The sequence below is a fragment of the Eulemur rufifrons genome, chromosome 18, assembly GCF_041146395.1.
Source record: "Eulemur rufifrons isolate Redbay chromosome 18, OSU_ERuf_1, whole genome shotgun sequence".
In the NCBI taxonomy this organism is placed as follows: Eukaryota; Metazoa; Chordata; class Mammalia; order Primates; family Lemuridae; genus Eulemur; species Eulemur rufifrons.
Genome location: NC_091000.1, coordinates 55,134,716 through 55,159,412, shown reverse-complemented (window position 1 = coordinate 55,159,412; position 24,697 = coordinate 55,134,716). Strand labels below are relative to the sequence as shown.

At 41.1% G+C, this 24,697-nt stretch overlaps 1 protein-coding gene across 5 annotated transcripts in view; it reads right to left on the bottom strand.

Moving 5' to 3' along the window:
* Window positions 1-24,697, bottom strand: part of KIF13A (kinesin family member 13A) — a 197,781-nt gene that overhangs the window by 19,795 nt on the left and 153,289 nt on the right. For 4 of the 5 annotated variants that reach the window (XM_069493541.1, XM_069493544.1, XM_069493543.1 and 1 more), the window contains 15 exons: window positions 21,944-22,106; window positions 20,701-20,841; window positions 19,825-19,974; window positions 17,149-17,310; window positions 16,438-16,611; window positions 14,127-14,278; window positions 12,768-12,900; window positions 12,444-12,590; window positions 9,176-9,214; window positions 7,514-7,613; window positions 5,754-5,880; window positions 2,949-3,004; window positions 1,609-1,733; window positions 1,147-1,323; window positions 359-451 (listed from right to left, as the gene is read on the bottom strand). In XM_069493541.1, coding sequence (XP_069349642.1) covers window positions 359-451; window positions 1,147-1,323; window positions 1,609-1,733; window positions 2,949-3,004; window positions 5,754-5,880; window positions 7,514-7,613; window positions 9,176-9,214; window positions 12,444-12,590; window positions 12,768-12,900; window positions 14,127-14,278; window positions 16,438-16,611; window positions 17,149-17,310; window positions 19,825-19,974; window positions 20,701-20,841; window positions 21,944-22,106 — 1,939 coding nt within the window. The remainder of the gene's footprint in view (window positions 1-358; window positions 452-1,146; window positions 1,324-1,608; window positions 1,734-2,948; window positions 3,005-5,753; window positions 5,881-7,513; window positions 7,614-9,175; window positions 9,215-12,443; window positions 12,591-12,767; window positions 12,901-14,126; window positions 14,279-16,437; window positions 16,612-17,148; window positions 17,311-19,824; window positions 19,975-20,700; window positions 20,842-21,943; window positions 22,107-24,697) is intronic. The other variant, XM_069493545.1, reaches the window with a different exon arrangement.

The window sequence follows — 24,697 nt, the reverse complement described above, 5'->3', positions numbered from 1 at the left end:
CTAGCACTCCGGGAGGCTGAGGTGAGGGGATCACTTGAGCTCAGGAGTTCCAGACCAGCCTGAGCAAGAGTGAGACCTCGTCTCTACTAAAAATAGAAAAATTAGCCAGGCATGGTGGTACACACCTACAGGCCCAGCTCCTTGGAGGCTGAGGTAGGAGGAGCCCTTGAGCCCAGGAGTTGGAGGTTGCAGTGAGCTATGATGACGTCACTGCACTCTAGCTGGGGTGACAGAGCAAGACTCTGTCTCCAAAAAAAAAAAAAAAAAGTGTGGTGAGAAAATGCTTTAGAATTCTGGAGAATGAACCCATTCTGCATTATTTATATATTGATATTTTAAAAAGTAGTATAAATTTTACCTTTGGTATATTGGATACTATTTCATAGGTTACACCACAGGAATAAAATATATTTTTCAATGATATTCTCCTCTTCAAACTCTGTGTGAAACTCTGGTGGAAAAAGAAAGCTGGATTAAGCTATGTGATAAATAGCTTAATTTGAAAAATATGTATTTTACAAATTGTAAGAGCATTATGAATTACCACATTTTTGATATACACAATAATCAGCGAAACAAAAAAAACCCCTGAACCCAAGAATCTTTGTCTCCAACCCCAAGGGACACTAATGTCCAGCTGCCATGCAGGAGTTAGACTACAGAATGTGCTCGCATTCTGGGTTTCTGCGGTTCTTCTCTCTCCCATCTGCCGCCTTCCTTTGATCTCTCCAGGGTCTAATCAGTCTTTCTCGGGATGTCAGGGGAACACTGGGGAGGATCAGTTTTGCTGACAGCCCCTCTGAGAGGAGATCTGGCAAAGCGGTAGGATAGGGATTTATTTGGAGTCTGCATTTTGTCCTGGTTTTGTCACTGGCACTGAATCTCTCAGTCTCCAGTTTCCAAACAATCCCAGCTCCACTGCCTGCTGGGATGGTGGGGCTCTAATTAGCCCAGGTGGATGACATTTACCTCTGCCAGCCTCATGCCCCTTATCTTGCATAAATGAGGACCAGACTATAACTGGGCCAGTGTGGTCACATTTTGCACATTCACTGCATTAGCATCACAACACGCTGCTTTGTGATACAGAGAAGGAGAGAACTTAGAGCTCACAGCCACAGGGGCAGAATCAGGCCTGGTTACTACCTGTTTGTTGTAAATATTGGCGGCGATCCGCTTTCGTAACACCAACTCCATCGCAGCCGGGTGACTGAGTTGGACTGTGGTTTTCACAATCAGGTAAATCCTTTCATTCTGTGGTGTGACCCTATTCAAGTGAACAGAATCATGCACCGAGGAGTCCCAAGAGGCTGTGGCTGACACCTAGGAGTGGGGGAACGATGGGGAGATAGAAACAAGACACAAACAACTCAGGTGCAGCAGTTTTACATGACACCCTAGAGAAAGAAAATAAATCCAACTCAGTGTGATCAAACAGATTTTTTCCCTTACCTTTTATGAATGACAACACAAATGTTCTATTTTTTTTTTTTTTAATTCCCCAGTCTTCTTCCCCAAAGCAAATCACAGCAGTTTAACAAGACAATAGGCCCACAAGGCGTGTGTGCTCACCTGAAACGCTTTAAGAAAACTTTGGGGGTTAATTACCTCATCATCACTGTGCTTTATGATGGGCAGGTAGAAAAACTGGCTGCCATGTTCCTTGGGGAGGATGGAGTTCACACCTGACGCATGGGGGCCAACAAGCTGTTCGTTGGCACTGAGGTCATCCGCTAACCAAGTCCAGGGCACAGAAAAAAAAAAAATGGGGGGAAAGTCAGTTTTTGAGCAAACACCAAAAATTTTAAAATATGCTCTGTACAGATGAAGGTTTATATATGATACACTTCCAATTTTTCTTTTATTCCTTATCCTGCAGTTGAAATAGAGACTCTAAGACTCACAATAGCTTTTATTCTTGAAAAGTACAACTATGGGAGCCAAAAAGTTGCCTTGTGAAGTTCCTATCAGATGGAATGAATATACTTCTATATGTAAGAACAAATCTTTTCACTAAACACACCTTAGAATTTTGCCGCTTTCTGATGTCCATACCTCCTGTAACCTGCTGTTAGGTTTTCATCCTACTTACATAGCTTACACTAAATTAGAGCTTTTAGCAGTTAAATTATCAACTTAGAATCAAAGTCCTGAACACTTGGGAGAAATATAAAGATCATCTTATTCCTATACCTTGTCTAAATCTGACCCTTCCCAAATCTGCCAGCGGTCATCCAGTCTTTGTTCCCCTCCAACAATGGGGAACTCACCACCATACAAGGCAATGAGTTCCAGGCTTTGAAAAAATTCTTCATGTGAAGAGACAAAGCCAATAATGGATGTGTCTTCCATCCATTCATTATTAGTCCTCCCTCTGGAACAGAAGTTTTCAGGTTGTGTTTTGAGGAGTCCTAGGACCCTGCTGAAGGGCCTGCCAGGATCCTGCCTACCCCAAACTCATCACCTCTGCTGTTATTTTCTACTCATGGGCTTGCCTAGGTTTGACCTAATTGCCACACTAAAGAACAACCCTTAATGCAGGGTGACAGTGTCGTCATTTCTGGCATTGAAACTACTGAGGGAGGGGAGCAAAGTGTTCTAATGAGAAGCACAGATCCCTAGGCCCTTGCCAAGTCTAAAGAGCCAGAGTCTCTGGGGGTGATTACTTCCCCAGGTAATTTGTGTCTATTAATGTTTCAGGGCAACTGCTTTCATGTTCCTGTGTGTACTTCTCAATCTCGGAGTATGCTCTTTTTTTGATTAAATATTTACATCTTTCTTCCAGTGATTTCACATTTTGGGCTTATATATTTGAATGGACCAAAAATGTCACCTAGATCTGGCATATGAATGATTAGAAAAGTGATTTAAGGATCAAAATAATGTGAGTCTGAACCGATTACAAACCTTAATTCAATGGGATAACCTCTGGAACTTTGTCTACTTACCATTCAAATCAAGGAAGAGAACTGGTATGTGGGTTTCCATTCCAGGAGGTGGGATCCTAAATTTAATAACAAAATTTAATCATTACAAAATACATATTTTATATCTTATTAGATGCCGCAGAGCCGTGGAAGCAGAGAACAACCACTGTGGAGATGTAGATTCTACTAATGAAATAATTTTACATTTCTTGACTTCCCTGGTAACATAAATCATGGGAATTACATGACATATAAAAGAACTACCAGTTATATAAATTACATGTAATTAATTGAAACAAAGATTATCTGAAGCCTTTTTAAAAATAATTCTAGTGATAGGGAAAAGGAAGGAGGATGCTGTTAGAGTGGTGACAGGGGCAGGATCAGAGACTAGAGGAGTAAACAACAGGGACAGCATTTTAAAAGCTCAAAGGAGAGAATGAGCGATGCGTGAAAGGAGGTAGGGTTGTATGCAGGGGAGTCTGAGCAGTGCTTCATCAAAAACTGGCCCAGATGCAACACAGTCACTTCAGAAGTCTCTTGGAATGAGGAGGCATTTTTCAAAAGGCAAATTCTCGGCTGGATATGGTGGCTCACACCTGTAATCTTGCTCTCTGGGAAGCTGAGGCAGGAGGATGGCTTGAGATCAGGAGTTTGAGACCAGCCTGAACGAGAGCAAGACCCCATATCTCTACTAAAAATAGCAAAAATTAGCTGGATGTGGTGGTGCGTGCCTGTAGTCCCAGCTACTCTGGAGGCTGAGGGAGGAGGATGGCTTGAGCCCAGGAGTTCGAGGTTGCTGTCAGCTAGGTTGATGCCATAGTACTCTAAGCCCAGGCAACAGAGCAAGACTCTTCAAAAAAATCAAACAAACAAACAAAAAAAACACACAACACACCACACAAGAAAAATGCAAATTCTTCTTTTTTTTTTTTTTTTTTTTTTTTTTTTGTTGAGACAGAGTCTCACTTTGTTGCCCACGCTAGAGTGAGTGCCGTGGCGTCAGCTTAGCTCACAGCAACCTCAAACTCCTGGGCTTAAGCGATCCTACTGCCTCAGCCTCCCGAGTAGCTGGGACTACAGGCATGCGCCACTATGCCCGGCTAATTTTTTCTATATAGATTTTTAAGTGTCCATATAATGTCTTTCTATTTTTAGTAGAGACGGGGTCTCGCTCAGGCTGGTCTCGAACTCCTGACCTTGAGCAATCCACCCGCCTCGGCCTCCCAGAGTGCTAGGATTACAGGCGTGAGCCACCGCGCCCGGCCGAAAAATGCAAATTCTTATAAAAAAAAAAAAAATGACGAGTTCTGGGCCCATCCTTTCTTTTTTTTTTTTTTTTGAGACAGAGTCTCGCTCTGTTGTCCAGGCCACAGTGCCGTGGCGTCAGCCTAGCTCACAGCAACCTCCAACTCCTGGGCTCAAGCAATCCTTCTGCCGCAGCCTCCCGAGCAGCTGGGACTACAGGCATGTGCCACCATGCCTGGCTAATTTTTTCTATATATATTTTTAGTTGTTCAGCTAATTTCTTTCTATATTTAGTAGAGATGGGGTCTTGCTCTTGCTCAGGCTGGTCTAAAACTCCTGACCTCGAGTGATCCTTCCTCTTGGCCTCCCAGAGTGCTAGGATTACAGGTGTGAGCCACCATGCCCAGCCTCATCCTTTCTCTTTTGAGTCAGAATAACTAGATATGAGACCCAGGAGTGATGTGTTACACACATTCAAGATCTGAAATTTGAGAACACCTCAAATGAGAGAGACTGAGGAAAGGAAATGAACTATCTCATTGTGGAAGAGAATAAGTTTGGGAATTTGCTGGCTGTCCATGAGAAGAGCCCAGAAGACACACTGCGTGTGACCTACAGGATTGCAGCACAACAGCAGAATCTGCCCGGAGAAACACTGGGTTACAAATTATGTGCCTGCAAATTGAGATTTTTTAGTTTCATAGAACAGACCATGAAATTGATTACATTTCCATTTATCATTAGAGACAAATAACATCACTAATGTTTCAATGCCCGTTAAAAAAAGACTATCCGGGAATGTACATTCTGTGGTCAAAAGGAAATTTGATTTATCTTAAATGCCCAGGACATATTCTTGTAATAAGGATGAGAATAAGAATAAGAAGCAGCAGTAGCAGCTACCATTTAACGAATGGGCATGAAAGGTATTTGATATACATTATAATATACAAGATTATATTATAATACACAAGGTGTTTTATACACATTCTTTCTAATTCTCACAATACCACCAAAAAGGTAACTCCATTAATAGATTAGGAGTAAAGCCTCAGAGAAGTTAAGGAAATAAACCTAAGAGCTGAATCCAGATCCATCTGCCTCCAGAGCCTAGATACCAGGTTGTTTCTCATGAGAACACCTAGGATTGATCGATCTACAGGTTGATCATTATTTACCTGGCGCTTAAGTGCTTACTCTATGCTAGTTACCATACTAAGCAGGTACCAGGGCAAATGAGATATATTTTCTGTGCACTTCAAGTACACTGTGGAAACATCCTTCTTGCCATCCAAAATAAAAGAATTTCTAAGGATCAGGGAACAATGTTCAAGTTGCTTATACAGAGGAATAAAGGAGTGTGGTATTGATTACCTGGCCAGGTAATCAATGCTCTCTGGCTTCCTGTGGGAGGAAGCTGGCTGCAGCAGGGAAGGAAAAAAGCAAAGGCAGCACTAGAGATGGGTGGCCCTTCCCTGAGCAGCTCAGTTGGTTGGTATTTACTGTGACAGTCCTGGAAGGTCACTGGCACAGCTCTTGCCACAGGCAACGTCCACACAGAAGGATGCGCAGCCTTACCAGTCGGCAGGCGCCCCGGGGATGCCGCTGCCTGGGGCCGGCACCAGCACTGCGTTCCTCTCCTCGGTCAGCCCCACCCACTGCTCCACGAGCCGGGCTTCCCGCTCCACGTCATCCTCCGTCTTCTCTGCAGAACAAAATGAGGGGACCAGTGCCCACAAGAGACAGTAAATTTCTCAATTTAAAATAAACAGATTTTCACTCAGTGATAGCCGTAAGGGCTTAAACATCCACGATGTTGCAAAAAAGCGTATGAGGCTTCGAAGTTCAAGTAAGAGCATCCACAGGAGCTGAAAGTGGCTATGACACCAGTTGAAGGTACCATAAGCCAGGAATAGTAGAAAGAGTATTTAGAACAGCAGTTACAAGGCTCAGGTCATTTCATTGGTTCTATAATATGGGGAAATTATTCAACAGATGATTCTTAGTCTCCTAATCATACAAGGGATCATATAAGTCATGTCTATTTCATGCACTTTTTGGGAGGGTCAAATGGAATAATGGGTATGCCATTGCTTTATGAAACTATACACCATGTTATAAAGATAGAGGATTAAAAAACACCATATACCTTACCCTGTAAAACCAACTTTATTTTTTTTTTCCTTCACGCTTATTATGAAAGGGATTTTACTTGATATATTTTGAAATTCTCATTCCTGTAACTCAATTCTGGGGCTCCCTGGGCATCGTCAAAGTGAGTTCTCATTAGCAGTCTGAGCACAAACATAAAGCAACACCACACATTGAGCCAAGATATTTTCCTGAGGGAGAATTTTTGCTAGCTTCTACATGAAATGGCTTAACATTCATGATGTGTTCTTTGGTGCAGAATCAGCCACAAGGAGTGGACCATGAAGTCCAGATGAGAGACTAAGGATTTTAAGCGCAGATTTCTACTCTAGAATCCAAGTGGCCATTGCCAGCATAAGCAAACTGCACCCAGCCTGGGGCTGGGTGGCAGCGAGTGGAACTGCAGGGGCTGTCCTGACCTCGCTGAGCACACAGCTCTGCCCCAACAGTGGCTGGCCGCTGACCTGCCCAGTGCTGTGGTTTCAGAAGTGACCATTCAGCTGCTGTAGCAAGTCCTAGGCCCTGGTCCCTGGAGCAACTCCCATCAATCAATATTGGTCACATTTGCATTTATCAAAACAAAATTTGAGTTTGATATTTAATGTCACAGTTTTATGACATAAACCAAGAGTTTTATGAAAACTTGTTACTTTCAAATTTGGAGCCTTCTTAAAACCAAAAATATACAACATGATTCACTAATGTCTATAATTGTTATAAGTTCAAAAAACTAAGATACTACTGTCCAACTAGGGGAAGAAAACAGCCCATCACCACTGTGTAGAAGTATTAATAAAAAAGCTACTCGCAGGGCCGGGTACAGTGGCTCATGCCTATAATCCTAGCACTCTGGGAGGCCGAGGCAGGAGGATTGCTTGAGCTCAGGAGTTCAAGACCAGCCTCAGTAAGTATAAGGCCCCTGTCGCTACTAAAAATAGGAAGAAATTAGTTGGACAACTAAAAGCAGAAAAAAATTAGCTGGGTGTGGTGGCACACACCTGTAGTCCCACCTACTCAGGGGGCTGAGGCAGGAGGATCACTTGAGCCCAGGGGTTTGAGGTTGCTGTGAGCTAGGAAGACGCCAGGGTATTCTAGCCCAGGCAACAGAGTAGGATTCCATCTCAAAATAAATAAATAAATAAAAATTTAAAAAGCTACTCCCAGAAAAAGAGTTTAATCTCACATACCTTTTTTATTGCTGACTTTTTTAATCTGTTCATCCAAGTATTCTCGTCGTTTAATGAGTGCATCTGACCACCTCTCTCTTACACAATTTAAGTCTTCTTCCTGACATTAAGGAGGGAAAATATTTTCCTGTAGGGTGCACAGACAACTATTTCTTTCCTTCTTCCTTTCTTTTCAAAAAGATGTTTAAATTGATTAGGAAACTTTTCATTAGGAAAGGCCATTGGACACTACTGGGTAATTAATATGGGAGAAAGCAAAGAGGCCTCAGCAACAACGCGTGTTGATCAAGGATGCCACTACCCAGAAATCAGATCCCCAGGATCTCAAAAAGTATAATTATACTTAAAGCAAGACATGCTCAAACTACACCAGCTGTCGAATGATTTTTAACGCATTATGCGTGTGTGTGCACGTGTGTGTATATTTAAATCATGGCTACTCATTGTAGGATTTGTGATTCCAAACAGAAGGACACCATGAACACAGCCCAAACCATGTCACGACAAATGGAATGGAAAATGACAGGCATTTTCATAATTCAATGGCCTGACAACATACATTTCCTGAAATGCAAAGAACAGGTCAGCAGAGAACTTTTCAAACTTGCCAACAGAGATTTTACTTCCAACCACCACCACGAGGCTAACCAAAAATCTCCCATGCAAAAACCCAACATGCAGTCAGCCATGCTTGGAGAAATCCCAGAAGCAGCCGTTGGACTTCCCCATGAATAATGTGGCAGGAAGCGCGCAAACAGCCCCAGGACGTTAGTCAGTGGCATTGCTGAGATCCAAGGGACACTGATATTTCCCCTAAAGTTTTTGTTTACGTGGTTTTTTTTTTCTTAGTAAAATTATGTGTAGGGAAAGAAAATCCATCAATTCTATTCAAAATGCTCTTTGACTTGCCTGCTTCTAGCCTAAGCCTTAAGACATTATATGAAGAGTAGATACCTAAGGACCTCTGGAGCTTTCACTACAATGTACCCACATTTTATATATAGGAAGGCACCCTGGGAAGACATCCTTTGAAAACTTGGAAAATCAGCACAACACTGGGAACCAAACCCAGGAACCCTTCACCCTGGTTTGCTGCTTTGCCCATGACTGTGTCACCCCCGCTCCATACGAATAGGCCTGTCAGTGCTGACTGGGCACAATTTCACATTTGCACATATTTTGAAAACTAGCTAAATAAACAAAACAAAGTTATGTGCATAAAAAAAAAATGTCTTCAATTTTCCTATCAGCAAAAGTCTTTTAAAGTAAAATGGCATATTATAGCAATACTAGCCTCTTGGATGTAAGGAGCAAAGTGTAGTTTAGCACTGGAAAGAGTCTACCTAAAAGATCATGGACATCCGGATAGCTGTGCAATTTTTAAGATCACTAGTTTTAATACATTGATAATGATCTTGCTTAGCAATAAGCTAGTAATTCGAGATGGCATAGCAAAAAGGCAGTATCTGGTTGCAAATTTTGAACTGACAAGGAAATCTACAGAAATAATATTGTGTCCAACTGCATATAAAGCAAATCAAAGGCAAGTGAAAAACTGCATGTTCTTGCTCTAGGGTCGTCCTCCCTGGCCTCTGCTTTGCGAATGCTGGCAATTAGCAGTAGCTGTGCCCCATGCCACAGGATTGACAGCAGTAGCAATACCTGATAACTATCCATATCATCACCATCCTCATCATCTCTCTGGTAGGAAAAAAATAAACACAAAGGACATGCATTTTGTTTCTCAAACAGCACACAGGGAAAATAATTCTTTAACAGCTTAACACACACATTACAATGGACAGCTTGCATAACATCAGCATAATAAAACATTTAATTGAAGCTCAAAGAGGTTTAACAGATTTAATTCACTAGTGTATAATTTAAATAATATTTTTTTTTATAAAGAAAGCATTAAAAATAAGAACTATTGGCTGGTCCGATGGTAGTGGGTTATCAGAACTTATTAACATTAGTGTCACTGAAGTTGGTATACAAACCCCTTACTGCTGAATTTGACTGGCTTTAAAAAAAAAAAAAGAACTCTCTTAGATGGGGATAGGAACCAACATCACTGGGCCAGGCCTTCCTCCACTGTTATGCAAACAGATATCTGATATGTTATCTATGGGCAGGCTATTTGACAGAGATTTGAGATGGGCTTAGGAAGACAGAATGGCAGCACCACAAGGGACTTTAGAGATTCTCTTGCCCAATCTTGGTTTTAGGGATGAGGCAACTGAAGCCCTCAAGGATGAAAGGCTTGAAGCCAAGGGCCACACAGATAGTGGCAGGTCAGGACTGGAAGCCAGGCCTTTAGTGCTCAACCGCGGCTGCCTTCCCCGCAACACACGGCTCTCGTGGGTGAAGTCATCGCAGGGAAAAACCTGGGCAACCCCAGGCTACACACAGACAAGGGCCCGTACTACACGGTTGCAACGAAAGCACAGAGCGCTATTTTGCACATCTGGATCTTTCCGTCCCCTCTAGGGACCGTAACAATCACTTGAGAAAATCACAACTGTCCCAAACACAAGGCAACATTTTACAATAATTACATGAAGTGACAATTTTGGTAAAAACATTTGGCAAAACTAGGTCAGCCTGCTGAAAACAAAAGGGTTTTGGTTGAGGCAATTTTCCTTAGAAACAAAAATCTGGAAATCCTTGATTTAGATTTATGACTAAATTTTTTTAGTTACAGAAAAGAAATGAATTTCCCTTTTAAAAAAATGCTTTAAAAATATAGTTAAAATTATTTTCATACCTACACTTCAAAATAAACTTTTTTTTAAAAGTTTGGTAACCATAATTATCAGTTATATGACTGCCTTACTAAATAAAAGCCCAATCCTGAAGTAACTTATCTTGAATTACTGTTCCCTATTAATGTAAAAGAACCAATAACTCGGCTGGGCGCGGTGGCTCACGCCTGTAATCCTAGCACTCTGGGAGGCCGAGGCGGGTGGATCGCTCAAGGTCAGGAGTTCGAGACCAGCCTGAGCAATGAGCGAGACCTCGTCTCTACTAAAAATAGAAAGAAATTATCTGGCCAACTAAAATATATATAGAAAAAAAAAAAATTAGCCAGGCATGGTGGCGCATGCCTGTAGTCCCAGCTACTCGGGAGGCTGAGGCAGTAGGATTGCTTAAGCCCAGGAGTTTGAGGTTGCTGTGAGCTAGGCTGACGCCACGGCACTCACTCTAGCCTGGGCAACAAAGCGACACTCTGTCTCAAAAAAAAAAAAAAAAAAAAAAAAAAAAAAAAAAGAACCAATAACTCTAATTTATCACTAATTTTTATACTAAGGAAGTACTTCCACTAACTGAAAACTGGCCTGAGCTTTCATGATCTGAAACTGTTGTGAAATCAGCATATTCTGCATTGACTTCAGCTATTGCATTAGAATAATTCTACCATGTCAGCAACAAAATTGCCAGACATGACTTTGAATATGGCAGCAAAGGAAAAAAAAAAAGCCTTTAAAATAGTCACAGTTTAAGTTTGTAATGGCTGGTACTACACTCTTAAAAGAGCATTAGAGCACTGGGGAAAGGTTAATATTTTAAGGTTCACGTTCTGACAAAAATCAGTTTTAACCCAGAAGTAGAGTTGTTTAAAAAATGCAAATATTTTATTGCAGAAAGGGACCTTGGATAATTATTAAGTCTTCCTCATGATATTGGAGGAAATAAAAAAGGGAACTCAAGTTTAAAATTATCCAGTTAAGGTAACCATTTAGTAAAGCCAAACTAGACTGAAGAACCCACGTCCTCTGACTCTAAGTCTAGTGCTCTCTCTTCATGCCAAGCCCTGCAGCCACCCAGAAGTTGATGGCTAAGGCAGGGACTGAACTTGTATGAGAACACCTACAATCCCCTTTCCTGCTCCATGGGCTGCAGACAGGCAAGAAAAAGACTGATGGAGAAGCCTCGAAACCACAGCAGCCCCTATCTTTGCATCTTCACTCATACACTGAATGAAGCATGGACAGATGTTGAGAGCTGGAGGGAATTTTGGCCTTGAAGAGGGAAGGCTGTGTCTGACCAAGTGGTGTCTCTTTAAAGCCCAGTAGCCTGTGCACTGATTTTTAGCTTTCAGAAGAGTCTCTGCCTGAATGTCAGGAAGTCAAAAGGAAACTGAGATAGACGTGGAATCATTCTCAAGAGTGGCTGGGCTTACGCCCGGACTCCACAAAGGAGAAATGTTTTCTGTCCATCACGAAAGGGAAGTGTATCCATTCACACCCGGCAGTGGGGAGCCAGGTCTGACAGTCTGATTCTTCCCCATAGCTCATTCCTATCTGGGAGTAAACCGGAGACGCTGCGAGGAACGTACATCCTTTTGGGCCACTGCAGGACCAGTTCCTAATTTTAAAGATTATTTTCACAGAGTACTGAATAGTTCTGACTGATAACATGAACATCAATTCTTAGAGGTTTTCATCTTTTTATTTTTTAAATGAGAACATAAAGTTTAGGAATAGGAGATACAATGGACAAAAATGATCATGAGGACAACTTTTAATTGGAAAAAAAAAAGCTTTCAAAGAGCTGGTTAATTATGACAGTGTATGGAACCAATTTAATGATACAAATAAAAGTGGATCAAGCCAGGCAGCAATGCCAAATATCCAACTATATTTTGGACCAGGTATAAAGTAAAACCTGCCTAAAGTAAATGAATACTATAGCATTAAGATGTCTGTAATAATAGTAAAATTATTAATAAAATTATTATTAATCAACACTAAGTATTTTAAAGCTAGAGAAAAGGCAATGGATGGAAATACAAATTGGGGGAAGACACATGGTTAATCCAAGGAGTTCTGTTCTATTTCCAAAGAGGTCCTCACCACAGATCATTAACTCCATTACTTCTGCATTAACCAAGCTTTGTTCAAGACCATTTCAAGTCTGTTTGTCTTACCTGGTAACTGTCCAGCCCTCTCTGGAGTTTGGTGGACCTGGCAGTTACACAGCCAATGGATACGGATGAGATGGCGTCAACCATCAGTGGCAGCGTCCCCGAATGCTGTACAGGTTTTACCGTGACTTGCACTCTACGCGAATGACCCTGCAGAGGGGGCCGGGGGATGCAGGTGCCAGGAATGATAATGGAGAGGGATGGGAGAAGGGGATAAAAGGGAAGAGGATTAGGGAACAAAGACACAGATAGTTAGAAAATTCCCAGAAACTGTAACACTGGGACAGAGAGAAAACACACACAAAAAACCCAAAACAAATTTAGTACCTGTCTAAGTTGAAAGATGCCCCCTGTGTTGACATCTTTTGCCTGATGAAGTTCCACAGCAGCATATTCCCCTAACTCATTCAATTCCAATATGGAGATCCACATTTCTATTCTTCGAGTTACTTCGTTCCACCTGCAAAAACACATCCCAATAAGCAGTGATGTCACCGTCCAGGGACACTATTAGTAATAGTAATAAGCTACCATTTACTGGGCACTTACTATGTGCTAGGCACCGTACCATGTATATTGCATAAATGATTTCCTTATTTAACTCTCAAAACAACCCTACAGTATGAGTTCATTTATTTTACTGAGTTATAATTTACATTCAGTGAAATACCCAGATCTCGAGCATAGAGTTCAATGAGTTCTGACAAATGCACCTACCTGTGTAACCCGCCCCACCACCACCTCAGAAGTTCGTTCATATCCCTCCCATTCAATCCCCACACTCTGGTAGCAGCTGTGTAACTCAGAGATGAGGTTTGCCTGTTCTAGAACTTCACATAAACAGAATCACGCAGAATGCACTATCTTGTATCTGGCTTCTTTCATTCAGCATAATGTTCTTGAGAGTCATCCAAATGAACATCAATGGTTCTTTACTTTTTTAATGCTGAGTAATATTCTATTTATGAATAACACCGACTTGTTTAACCATTCGCCCAGTGAAGGACATCTGGGTTGTCTGCGGTTTGGGGATACCATGAATAAACCTGCCATGAACATCGTGCACAACTCTGTTTGTGGACTTAAGTTTTCATTTCTCTTGAGTAAATACCTAGGAGTGGGACTGTTGGGTCAAAGAAGAGGTGAAATGATCAATATTATGAGAAACTGCCAGTTTTCCCCCAGATTGTGGCTTACTATTCATCTTCATGATGTCTTTCGGTGAGCACATGCTTTTAATTTTGATTAAGTCTAACTTGAACATTTTTTCCCTTCTATGGTTAGTGCTTTCTGTGGCTCTTCTGAGAATGTGTAATGATCTCAAAATTGTGTTTTCTTCTATAACCTTTACAGTTTAAGCTTTTGCATTTAAGGTTACGATCCACCTCAAATTAACATTTGTGTACACTGTGAAGTAAAGATCAAGATTGATTTTTTTTTTTTTCCATACAGATAGGCAGTTGTCTCAGTATCATCTATTGATAGGACTTACCTTTCCCTATTGAATTTCTCTGGTGTCTGGTAGTTTCTGTTATCATTCTCATTTTTCAAAGGAGAAAACAGGCTCAGAGAGATTAAGTAACCTGTCCGAAGTAACAGCAGCAGTCCCAGGGTTCAAAGCCTGTATTCTTAATCACTAAGTGCTAGTCTTGACCCTATGTCTAAAGCTCATGGCCAAGAACGAACCTGTCATGGAGTGTTCTTGTCTTAGCATGAAGAGAATCAACCTCCCAGATGGAGCTACCATTTCCAGCACACCGGTGGCCCCACACTTCAATTGCCAGTGCTCCGTCTGAAATGAACTCCAGGAATTCTTCTGTTACATTCACCACATAGTCCTGGGATAAGCAGAAGGAAGGAAAGTGCAGTAAGAATTATGTATGTACATGATATACCTTATGCTTGTAACTGATGTGTCTGGAGAACTGGCATTGAATTTATAGCATCAGCAGAACAGAAAATGTGATGTATTTTATGCATGTCAGTAAAGGAATGACCTGTTCTTGCTCTACAGAGAATGGAATCAGAAGTCAAACACCCTTTGTATTCCAAAAATAGGGTCTCAAACGTTTTGTAATTTTCATTTAAATTGTTAGGAGGCTTGGAGCTATTAGTTAATCTATCTTCCAATACCCTGTTTAATATAGCACCGAATAAATGATACAAGTTGTCAATGGATGAGTGATCAACTGATAGCTCTGTTAGTAACTGATACATTCTTCTTCAATAAAGTTGCATAAACCAGTGGGGGGAAAAAAAGAACTATGCATCAAAGACCCCGTGAAATCCCCTTTTGACCTTTCAACAGTATATAGATTTACTTTGGAGTATGTTAGTCTGATGTCAACCTTAAACCCATCTCTTATGTTTTATAGGAAGCCATAAAGAATCACAGAATATAAGATCTGGAAGGGAAATTCTGAAGTAATTTAATTCAACCCCCATTTTCCACAAATAGGGGAAGTGAAGAAAGCAACTGGTCCAAGGTCATACGGCCAGTTAGCTGCAGAGCCGAATCCACATTCTCTTATGCTTGGTTCATTCTCAGTCCCACAATACCATTCTGACTTTAAACTGGCATGGACTAATTCGGCAAGTCATTCCTTGCCATGGCTTAGGAGACTAATAGAATTAAACTTTATATGATTACCTTCATGATGCTATGCTCTTGCTCTTAAGCTCTCCCACCCCAATTCCTCATTCTAAAACACAGACAGATGACTGTGAGGAAACGAATGGTGCATTGTCAGAACACTGCAGCAGGGCAGGACGCAAGCTGATTTTCTTTCCATTAGCATCTCAGTGGAACCTCAGGTGGGGACGTCTCTATGCCTCTAAGTTCTAGAAACAGCTGTGCTATATTGATTTAACCTTACACTCTCTATTTTTTTACTTATTTTATTTGGAGACAGACCCAGAATTTTAGGAGGAGAAGAAACGAATTGATCAAGCACAAACTACACATTTTAGCGATGAAAAAACTCCAAGGTCACACAGTGAACCTAGGGGCTCTGGGACCTAGTATTTATTAAAACAGCTGTTAACCAGGATGCACTTAAAATTCAGATTTCATCCTTGTAACTAAGCAGCTTTGTAGATTCAAAAGAAGATGGGAAATACTTAAAAAATATTCAGAGATAAAAAAAGATTAATAAAGATTTTGAGAAACAGATTGGTGAATACAGGTAAAAAAATGCCGGCTATTTGTTTTCAGAAAAAGAAATAACTGACAGCCTTTACCTATGTGAAATTTTATGGGGAGTGATATGGATTTGTTTTCTAAGTGTAGAATCAGAAAGAATAGGCACAATTTGCAAAAGAATGGGTCTTGAGTATCTTCGAAGGATTATTCAAAGAAAAACAAAATTACAGAGGAAAGAGAGCTGGTCTTTCAGAAATGACTTGTTAGCAATCCCAGGTGAAAGCCAGGAGGGTAGGTGATGTCTCAAGGTAGGTCCAGCCACATTCACCACAAATTCACCTTTCCCATTTTATATTTTCTTAAAAACTCATACGGTATGTTAGAATGCTATGTTATATTCAAAATAATGAGAAATCTCTATAGCTATGTACATATTAAGATGCCCACAATTCTGCAATATGTATAATGTGATCCCATTTTTGTATAACATTTTTAAAGTTAGGTGTGCATGACATAAAAGCGTGTATCTACGTCCACCGTCCACTTGTGTGTGTATAAATATGTTTATCACGCACATATGAAAGTTGTAGAGCACAGAAAATAGTTTATTAAAATATGTAACACACTGTCATTGCTGGGTTGCACCTCTGGGGAATAAGATTGCTGGTAGAGATCTTTCAGATTTTATTTTAAATATTTCTAAATTATTTGAATTTGTAATGAAGTACATTTTGGAAGTTGAAAGGTCTAATAAACATATTATGCTTAAAAAAATTCTCATGGGGAAAACAGATTTTTCCACTGCGCCCAGCTCTGCTACCCGCCACGCAGCTCACTTTGTAACGGCGTCTGTACCTTACAGTGGGAGAAGGTCACCGTGTACTGGGCATCCCTGGACTGTGGTGACGGCAACTCTGGGTCCACCACGGGGGCAGCCACGGTGGACTCACACTGGTCCCAGAATGTATATTGACAGAAGACGAAATTGGAGAGGTTTAAGGGCAGCCCAGTGGCCTCTTTAATTTTTACCTGAAGAAATTTAAAAAAGGGAAATAAAACTCCACAAAATAAAACATTAAACATTCTTTTCTGATTTCAGCCACCTCAAATTTAAGAGTAAGCAATGAAATAAATAAACCAGTCATCCGTTTGACATCTGAAAATATCTGACACCACGTCACTAAGGGCCCTATGCATCACGAAACCTGTACCACAGTTCTGTAACTACAGCATATAAACTTGGCAGCAAATGCACACGTCCCTGTAAGATCTTCCCAATGACTGATTTATGATATAGATGCAACTTTTACTAGAAAAACATAATCCGCTAAGCAACATACGCTCCTTCAGTGCCAAATACGTAGACACTTTTGCAATTTGACGCAACTATCTCTAGAAAGTGCGCTCTACTTCTTAAAAAAAAGTACTGTCCGTCATTGTATCTGTTGTCACAAAATTCAATTTTTATTATGCTGGATGAAAACCTCGCATAAAAGATTTTTTGTAAAATCGTTTTGCATGAAAAAGGTCATTTACAGGAGCCTCCCCCCGTCACTGTTCTCTCACCCGGCATGTCAGTTTTTTGACTCGGTGAATGATTTCCCCACTGCTGTCTACGACTTCAAGGCTCCCACTTTCACTGGAGTTCTCCGAAGAGTCATCCTCCACCACACGCTCCGGAACAGCTCCTGTAACGCGCCTCACTTCCACGTGGAGACGCCCTGCAACCTGGGTCAAGGAACCGGAGCACCTTGGGGTTAAAAGCATCCTGCAGGCAGCACTGACCCGAGACAGCAATGCACTCTCCCACAGCCCTGGGGCTGCGGGGCTGCTGCTTGGTCGTTTTCAGCAATGGGAACCCCACCACTACCAGAGCTGGTCCATTCTGCCGCTTGCCCCTGCAATCATCCCGCCTTGCTTTGAGCAGAATTTGCCTCCCTGAAACTGGCCTGCTGGAGTCATTCTCAGTCTTACCCTTCTTCTACAGGACAGCCTAGAAACAGCTTAAAGGCAGCTATCATATTCTACCCGGAGTCATCTATCTTCCATGTCTGTTCGCATATTCACTCACATATCCACTCGATCAAATGCTCCATTCCCTTATTCATTTGATCCGACAGCTAGCCTCGTGGGATAGTGAGATAAAGACACGGCTCTGCTGTCAGGGAACTCACAGTCAAAGGGAGAATGGGGAGCAAAAACCCAGTAACAACCAGTGCAGACCAGTTGCTATAACAGAGATATGTGCAGGCTGTTACATGACAAATCTATCCACTCAACAAATATTTACCAAGAACCAACTGTGCCAGGAACTGTGCTAAGCACTGTGTTTACAACAGCAAACCAAACAGACGAGGTCCCTGGGCTTATGAAGCTTCTATTCCTGGGAGTAGAGAATAGGAATGTAATTCAGACCATGGCTGGGAGCAGGAAGGAGAAGAGCTCTGTGAGGTGGGGCCATCAACCTATTCTAGGGGGAACAGCATGTACAAAGCCATGCAGATATGAGGAACCAGTTCTTGTAAAATCGTTTTTTATTCACTCTCATTGTCGTGGTGGCTATCTGGATGAGAGCCAGTTTAACAGTATTTCTCTTAAAGCTGGTTGCACAGAACTGAATTAGACTATAAGAATTATCCTGGAATTTGTATTCTTGGAATGCTTTAATTGCCTGAGTTATCCTTCATCACACAGTTCAAGGCTGTAATGACTATGGTTTCGAAGGTCATACATGTTCCGGTCACGCTGCTGTCATCTCAAATAGTGAAGGTTATTTTTAAAGGTAGCTCAGATCCACCTTCCACACAGCAACCGGCACTGATACCAAGGACCTGAGAGAAATTAGTTGATGATATTTGACAAGTAAGACATATATGGAGGAAGTAGGAAGAGGGAAGAAAAAAGGAAATAAGAGAAATCAGTTAGAAGACAGTGGTTTTTGCCCAGGCTCAGTGGCTCATGCCTATAATCCTAGCATTCTGGGAGGCCGAGGTAAGAGGATCGCTTGAGGTCAGGAGTTTGAGACAAGCCTGAGCAAGAATGAGAGCCCGTCTCTACTAAAAATAGAAAAATTAGCTGGATGTGGTGGTGCATGCCTGTAGTCCCAGCTACTTCGGAGGCTAAGGCAGGAGGATCACTTGAGCCCAGGAGTTAGAGGCTGCAGTGACCTACAATGATGCCACTGCACTCTAGCCTGGGCAAAAGAGTGAGACTCTGTCTCAAAAAAAAAAAAAAAGATAGTGAGCTTTTTTTTTTTTTTTTGAAGCTTTCGGAGAATCTCATATATTTTAATATAATTTCAGGGGGATTCATGGAATGCCCAAAGCACACCACAGATCCCAGCTTAAGAACCCCTGAGCTAGGAACTCAGCCACTATATCACATGAGTTGTGCCCATTTTTTAACACAGGGAAAAGGAACACCAGCCACTGGTCATCTAGAGCAGAATGTTCACAGGGCAGTTTCCACACTAGAACGTGGGCTCTGGACTTACACACCACACTGTGAGCCAGGGTCTATTTCCCAGCTTCACCTTAGGCAGAATGGCATCTTATTCTCGGCCTGCTCTAAGAATGACAAGAAATAACTTGGTAGGTCAAGTTTGTATGTTACTGACGAATAAGCAGGAAGTAAGAATGTTACTAGATTGAAAATAAAAACATCAGTTGATGAAATGGGTAAAACAAACAAACAAACAAAAAAGGGTTGAACTTGTCACATTTTCTGAAATGTCTTAGGCCTAAAAGGGCCAATATATTTACTTAAATACATGAAAGACCAAGAGTTTAAAAGGAGGTTAACAGGGGGTTATTTAAGCTTGTTTTCTCTGCATACTTTGAATTTCAAAACCATCTTCCCAAGTTCTTTCTTGTAAAGACTATTTAGGGGCCAGGAAGGAACTACAGTATATCCCAAACGTATGAAATTTTCTTTAAAAAGAGAAATCAATACAGGGCACAGAGGTGAATCTGAGTCCCAAAAGATATCCAATTTGATTAAAACAAAGAAAAAATGTGCAAACCATAAAAACATGTTATAATAATCTTTTAAGACCATGACTTAATTCTCATTGCTTCTACTAATAGCATCAATTATTGGTAGAGAAAAAAGAATGCAGATCCTGACTATTTGCCCTAGTTTCTTGATCTACCTTAAGAACATAGCTTAAATTGAATGAAAAATAAAAAACAACAACAAAAAACCTTGAGCCACCCTCATTCTCCAAGGCTGGCCTATCCTTACCTCCCCCTGCTGGCTGATAATAGGAACTGCATACTGAAGTTGCACATCACAGAAGAGGCATTCCAAGAACACATTCGCCACCCCGATTAGGTTGTGATTCTCTTGGGCTTCATAGAAAGGGTCACCCCGTTTCCCGTAGAGTCTTTTATCCTGGAGGGGCCAGTGGGTGGGAAAGAAGTGGGAAACAAAACATCAACCTAAGTCATACTATTTAAAACTAGCACTTAAAAAAATTTCAAAGAAGGCATCTACCCAAGCAAACAAGAAGTAAAATTAGAATGTCACATAAATAAAACAAAATTAGCACACCGGGATGGGTTTGTTTGTTAGGGAACTAAGTGACACTCGTGTGGAGGATTCTTCTGCAGGTCCTGTCTTGGCTTCCCTATCACCCCTCACCTGCAGCCCTTTCCATTTCACTCCCTTCGCCAAGTCTTCTTTTCCGTTACTAACGTCCAAACACGGATTATGTGCACTACAACTACTCGTAGCGATCTACCCAGCCAGGATCATAGCTGGAGGCACACGAACATACGCTAATGAATACAAAATTCGTGTTGGCTTTTTCACATCACTGACAAAACAGCATAAATTTACTTCATTCATTTCATTTCACTTGAAATGTAGTAAAAATGAGGCCAAATAAGAATCTGAATATATGTTCTCTTCATTTAGTTTCCATCTGTGCAGGGATCACATGTTATATTTCTGATCCAACTTAGCACTTCTTTCAAAATCACTTTTATTTCATTTTCCTAATATAAATGTATCACGGGCACATCTGTGTGTGTGTCTGTGTCTGTGTGTGTTCTGATGGTTAAATCACTTATGCTCTCTGCTTTTAACATAACCAAATCTCAACATTTTCTCTTTTACCTCAGGAACTTTTTCCTTCCATTCTTGATAAAGGTCTCTCATATCAATTAATTTATTCTCCAGCTTTTCAATGGTCCAAACTTGGGTGCTCTTCCCTTTCCTCCTCACTTGGATAGCTGGCTCACTCACTATTGCACCTCTCTGCACGAGGAAGAAAATCAAACAGAATGAACGTTGTTACAACTTCTTTTTTGATTGCTAAAGCAATATATATGATAGTAAAGTAGTAAGTTTGCAAAACACATAAAGGTAGACAAAAGAAGATAAAATTCTACCACCTAGGGAATATTCTGGTTTCTTTTCTATACCACATCCATGTAGACTCATGCACACACTTTTTGTTTTATCATAGTCAGGACCAAACAAAAATAAAATTTCATATCCAAATCCTCTCCCCAGTTTTTACATTGAGATCTTTTTTTTGTGTTATTAAGTATTCTTCGTAAACATGATTTTCTTAATGGCAACACAGCAATCCATCCTGTGGATTTACCACACATTGACCAATTGTTCTATTGTTCAATTTCATGGCTGTTTCAAATTTTTGCTATTGTAAAGGCCACTATAATAGGCACCCGTGTACATAAATCTCTATGTACACTTTTATGTCTACACACTTAGAATAAACTTCTCAAAGGGGAACTACTTAGTCAAAAGACTAAAACCCAGCAAGACTGATAAGATGTTCCCTGGCTCACTTTCTAGCTTGCTTGCTGGAGTAAAAAAAATGAATGGATGAAAAACCGTTTTCTTCAAAGTTTATCTCCACAAGAAAAATTCTTAAAGTTGAAGTGACAGGAAATTTCCAAATGCCTGCAAAGATTTCTTCTGTGTATATAAAGATAGGTATCATTAAAAAGTCTTCCTTTCTTGTGGAATTCATTCTTTAAAAAGTATTATAACAAACATATCCCCTATTTCAGAAAGAGGTATTTATATGTAAGGAAAAGCAGGCAGGATTGCTTACATATATTTCTGGTTTCATTGTTTTCAAGAAAGTATTTAAATTAGCAAGTCTTTCAGCCACCAAAATTCTGCGTATTCTGCATAATCTAAGGGCATCACTGATATAGCCTTCCTACCCAAGGAGGCGTACAGAGGAAGCCTTAAAAGAATAAACAACTCTGGGTCATGTCAGGATCGCCTCACGGATGCTTTTCGGACTTTAGTATTAGATTTCATTTTATAATACAGTATTAACTATTGTACCTCCTGCTCTCACTTTCTGTAAGAACATTTTTACCTTTCTGTTGGCACTGAGGTTTGCAGCAGGGATCTGAAGGGTCACTTGGTAATCAGTAAGCTTGCTCATTTCTTCAGCTAAGAAGTTTGCTTCCCTCACCAAGGTATTAGCTTTCACTAGCTGCTCTCGAAGCTTTGCCAGGCTTTGTCGGAAGAGTTCATCCCTATGGAGTCACAGAAAAGGAAACAAGAAAATCTGAAAGAAAATTGCAGTCTTGTTTGTAAGTGAGAAGTCCTATGAGAAAATGGTAGAAAAGTCCTTTCAGGCAATATTTGCCAATCTATTTTACCAGACCACTTACCCTTCTCTCTGCCCACCGACGGGCTACCTGTTGAGAACCACCAATGGGGAGTGAATCGTGGAGCACCAGGCTTTATTTTTATTTTTGTTTATTTATTTTTGGAAACAGCATCTTGCTCTGTTGCCTGGGCATGCGGGCAGTGGCATGATCATAGCTCACTGCAGCCTCAAACTCCTGGGCTCAAGCAATCCTCTGGCCTCAGCCTCCTGAACAGCTGGGAGTACCGGTGTGCGCCACCACTCCCAGCTAATTTTTCTTTTTTTTTTTTTTTTTTTTTTGGTAGAGATGGAGTCTCACTGTGTGCTCAGGCTCGTCTTGGACTCCTGACTCCTGGACTCCTCAAACGTTCCTCACACCTCGGCCTCCCAAAGTGCTAGGATTACAGGTATGACCCACTGTGCCCGACCAACCAGGTTTTAAATAACATTTGAAAACTATCAGATTTTGCTATGAGGATGTAAAAGACCAATAAAGGACCCCTTTGAGAAAAAGAAATGATGATTATGACTTCTGTGTGCTGTGTGAGGGTGGGCTGGGGAGGGGTTGGCAGAGAGACCTGGAGTTAGGAGAAGAAAGTGTTTGCCATGAGTTCTTCAGTCGGTAAAAGTCATACGGTGATAAGGTACCTCTGTACCAGCAGGAATTCTTTCTTTCAACTCAACATATAATAGCACTTGCTGAGAAAAAGCAACACCCTGACTTGGTCAAAACTATTATATGTTCTCTCAGCCCCATGTCTTTAGCCTCCATAGCATTTGCTACAGTTATATCTTTTCGTTTATTTGTATAATTATTTGACTAATGTCTGTCTCCCATACTAGGCTGTGAGTGCCCCTGGGGCAGGTACCATGTCTTTTTTTACTTGCACTGCACTTAGTTCCTGGCCAATGCATGGCCCATCAAAGGATATTAAAAAAAAAAAAAAAAAAAATCTCACTGAATGAATGAAAAGGGAAAAGAGTCCTTCTGGATTTCACACTTGAATCTGGGTTCAAAGGTGCCCAGTCTAGCGATGGCTCTGTGCCTTAGACAGCTTCTCTTTTCTACCATTGATACACAGCCTGCCCTTACTTCACAGGAAATGATGAGTTTGGAACATCCAAATCTCTACTCCTTTCTTGTCACTGTAGAGGTGACAGAGGTGGCACACTGTAAGGATGCTAACGTAAAGACAATGGTTTTTAAAAATGATATTGCCATTTTTTCCAGGCACCCAGGCTTGGATTCACTTAGTCTCTTCTCTTTCCACAATACCAAAAAAGAAAGCCTGTTGACTCTTCCTTTAAAGCATCTCCTAAATCTCTCTCTGCTCCTCAGTTTTCTCATATCCCTCCCTCACACCCTCCCAGCAATGTCATAGCACCCAGGTTCTTCTTGCTCCACAGCAAGATAGCATTTACCAACCCCTGCCTTCCTCAGGCCACTGCTCAGCTCAAGACCTTGCAGGGCTCCATGTCTTCCGTGGGATGAATCCCAGATGCTCCAGTCTGTAGGCCTCCCACATGCCCTATCTAATAGTTTTGGACTTAATTCTCCCTACTCCTCTAGAAATCACTTTCTAGACTACACAAAACAGTTCTTTTGCTACACCCAAATACATCTTACTCTTCTCCATTGCCTCCCATCTGTTCATGCCAACCCACCCAAAATGCCCTCCTGCCGTCTCTCTGCCTACCAGACTCCACCCTCCAAATGCACTTGAAGCCCTACCTCCTCCCTGAAAATCTCTGCAGAAGACTCAACTTCACTGCGGTCTCATCTTCCACCGAACCACCACCAAACTTACCGTGCACTCTGCCCACTTGGCAATCCCACACTTGCTGGCCCCTTCAATACAGTCACACAATCAATACACAATATTTACTAAGCACCTACCATGTGACAGCCTTGTTCTAGGCACTGGGGGTAACTTCAATGAATAAACTGATTCCCTGTCCCCCGGTATTTATTTTCCAGAGGAAGAGATAGACAACAAATAAAGAACTATATAATTATAACACTTCCTATCGTTGAACAAAACTGCTCTTTAATTTACTATTATGATTTAATTTTTTACTTATTCATCTCTTGCTCCACACTACATCCTAAGTGTACAGAGAGAATAAAAGATATCTGTAGCTTTCTTTATAATTCTTAGCTCTTCACACACTTGATGCTCAGCCCATCAACATTAATGTAGGTAAGAATCCTTCTTTATTTCACAACTCATCAACATTTACTTAGACAATTGTCTCAGCTTCTTTATAACCACCCACCATTAATGGCATCTTAATTTTATTCAGTAAAAGAAACCTGATGAAATCAGCATTGAAACTATCTTATCTCTTTGAATGACATCTCCAAAATATTTCCCTCTATTCTTTTTAAATTTATTTTTATATTTTAGAGACAGGCTTCGCTACGTTGCCTAGGCTGGAGTGCAGTGGCTATTCACAGGTGTGATCACAGCTCGC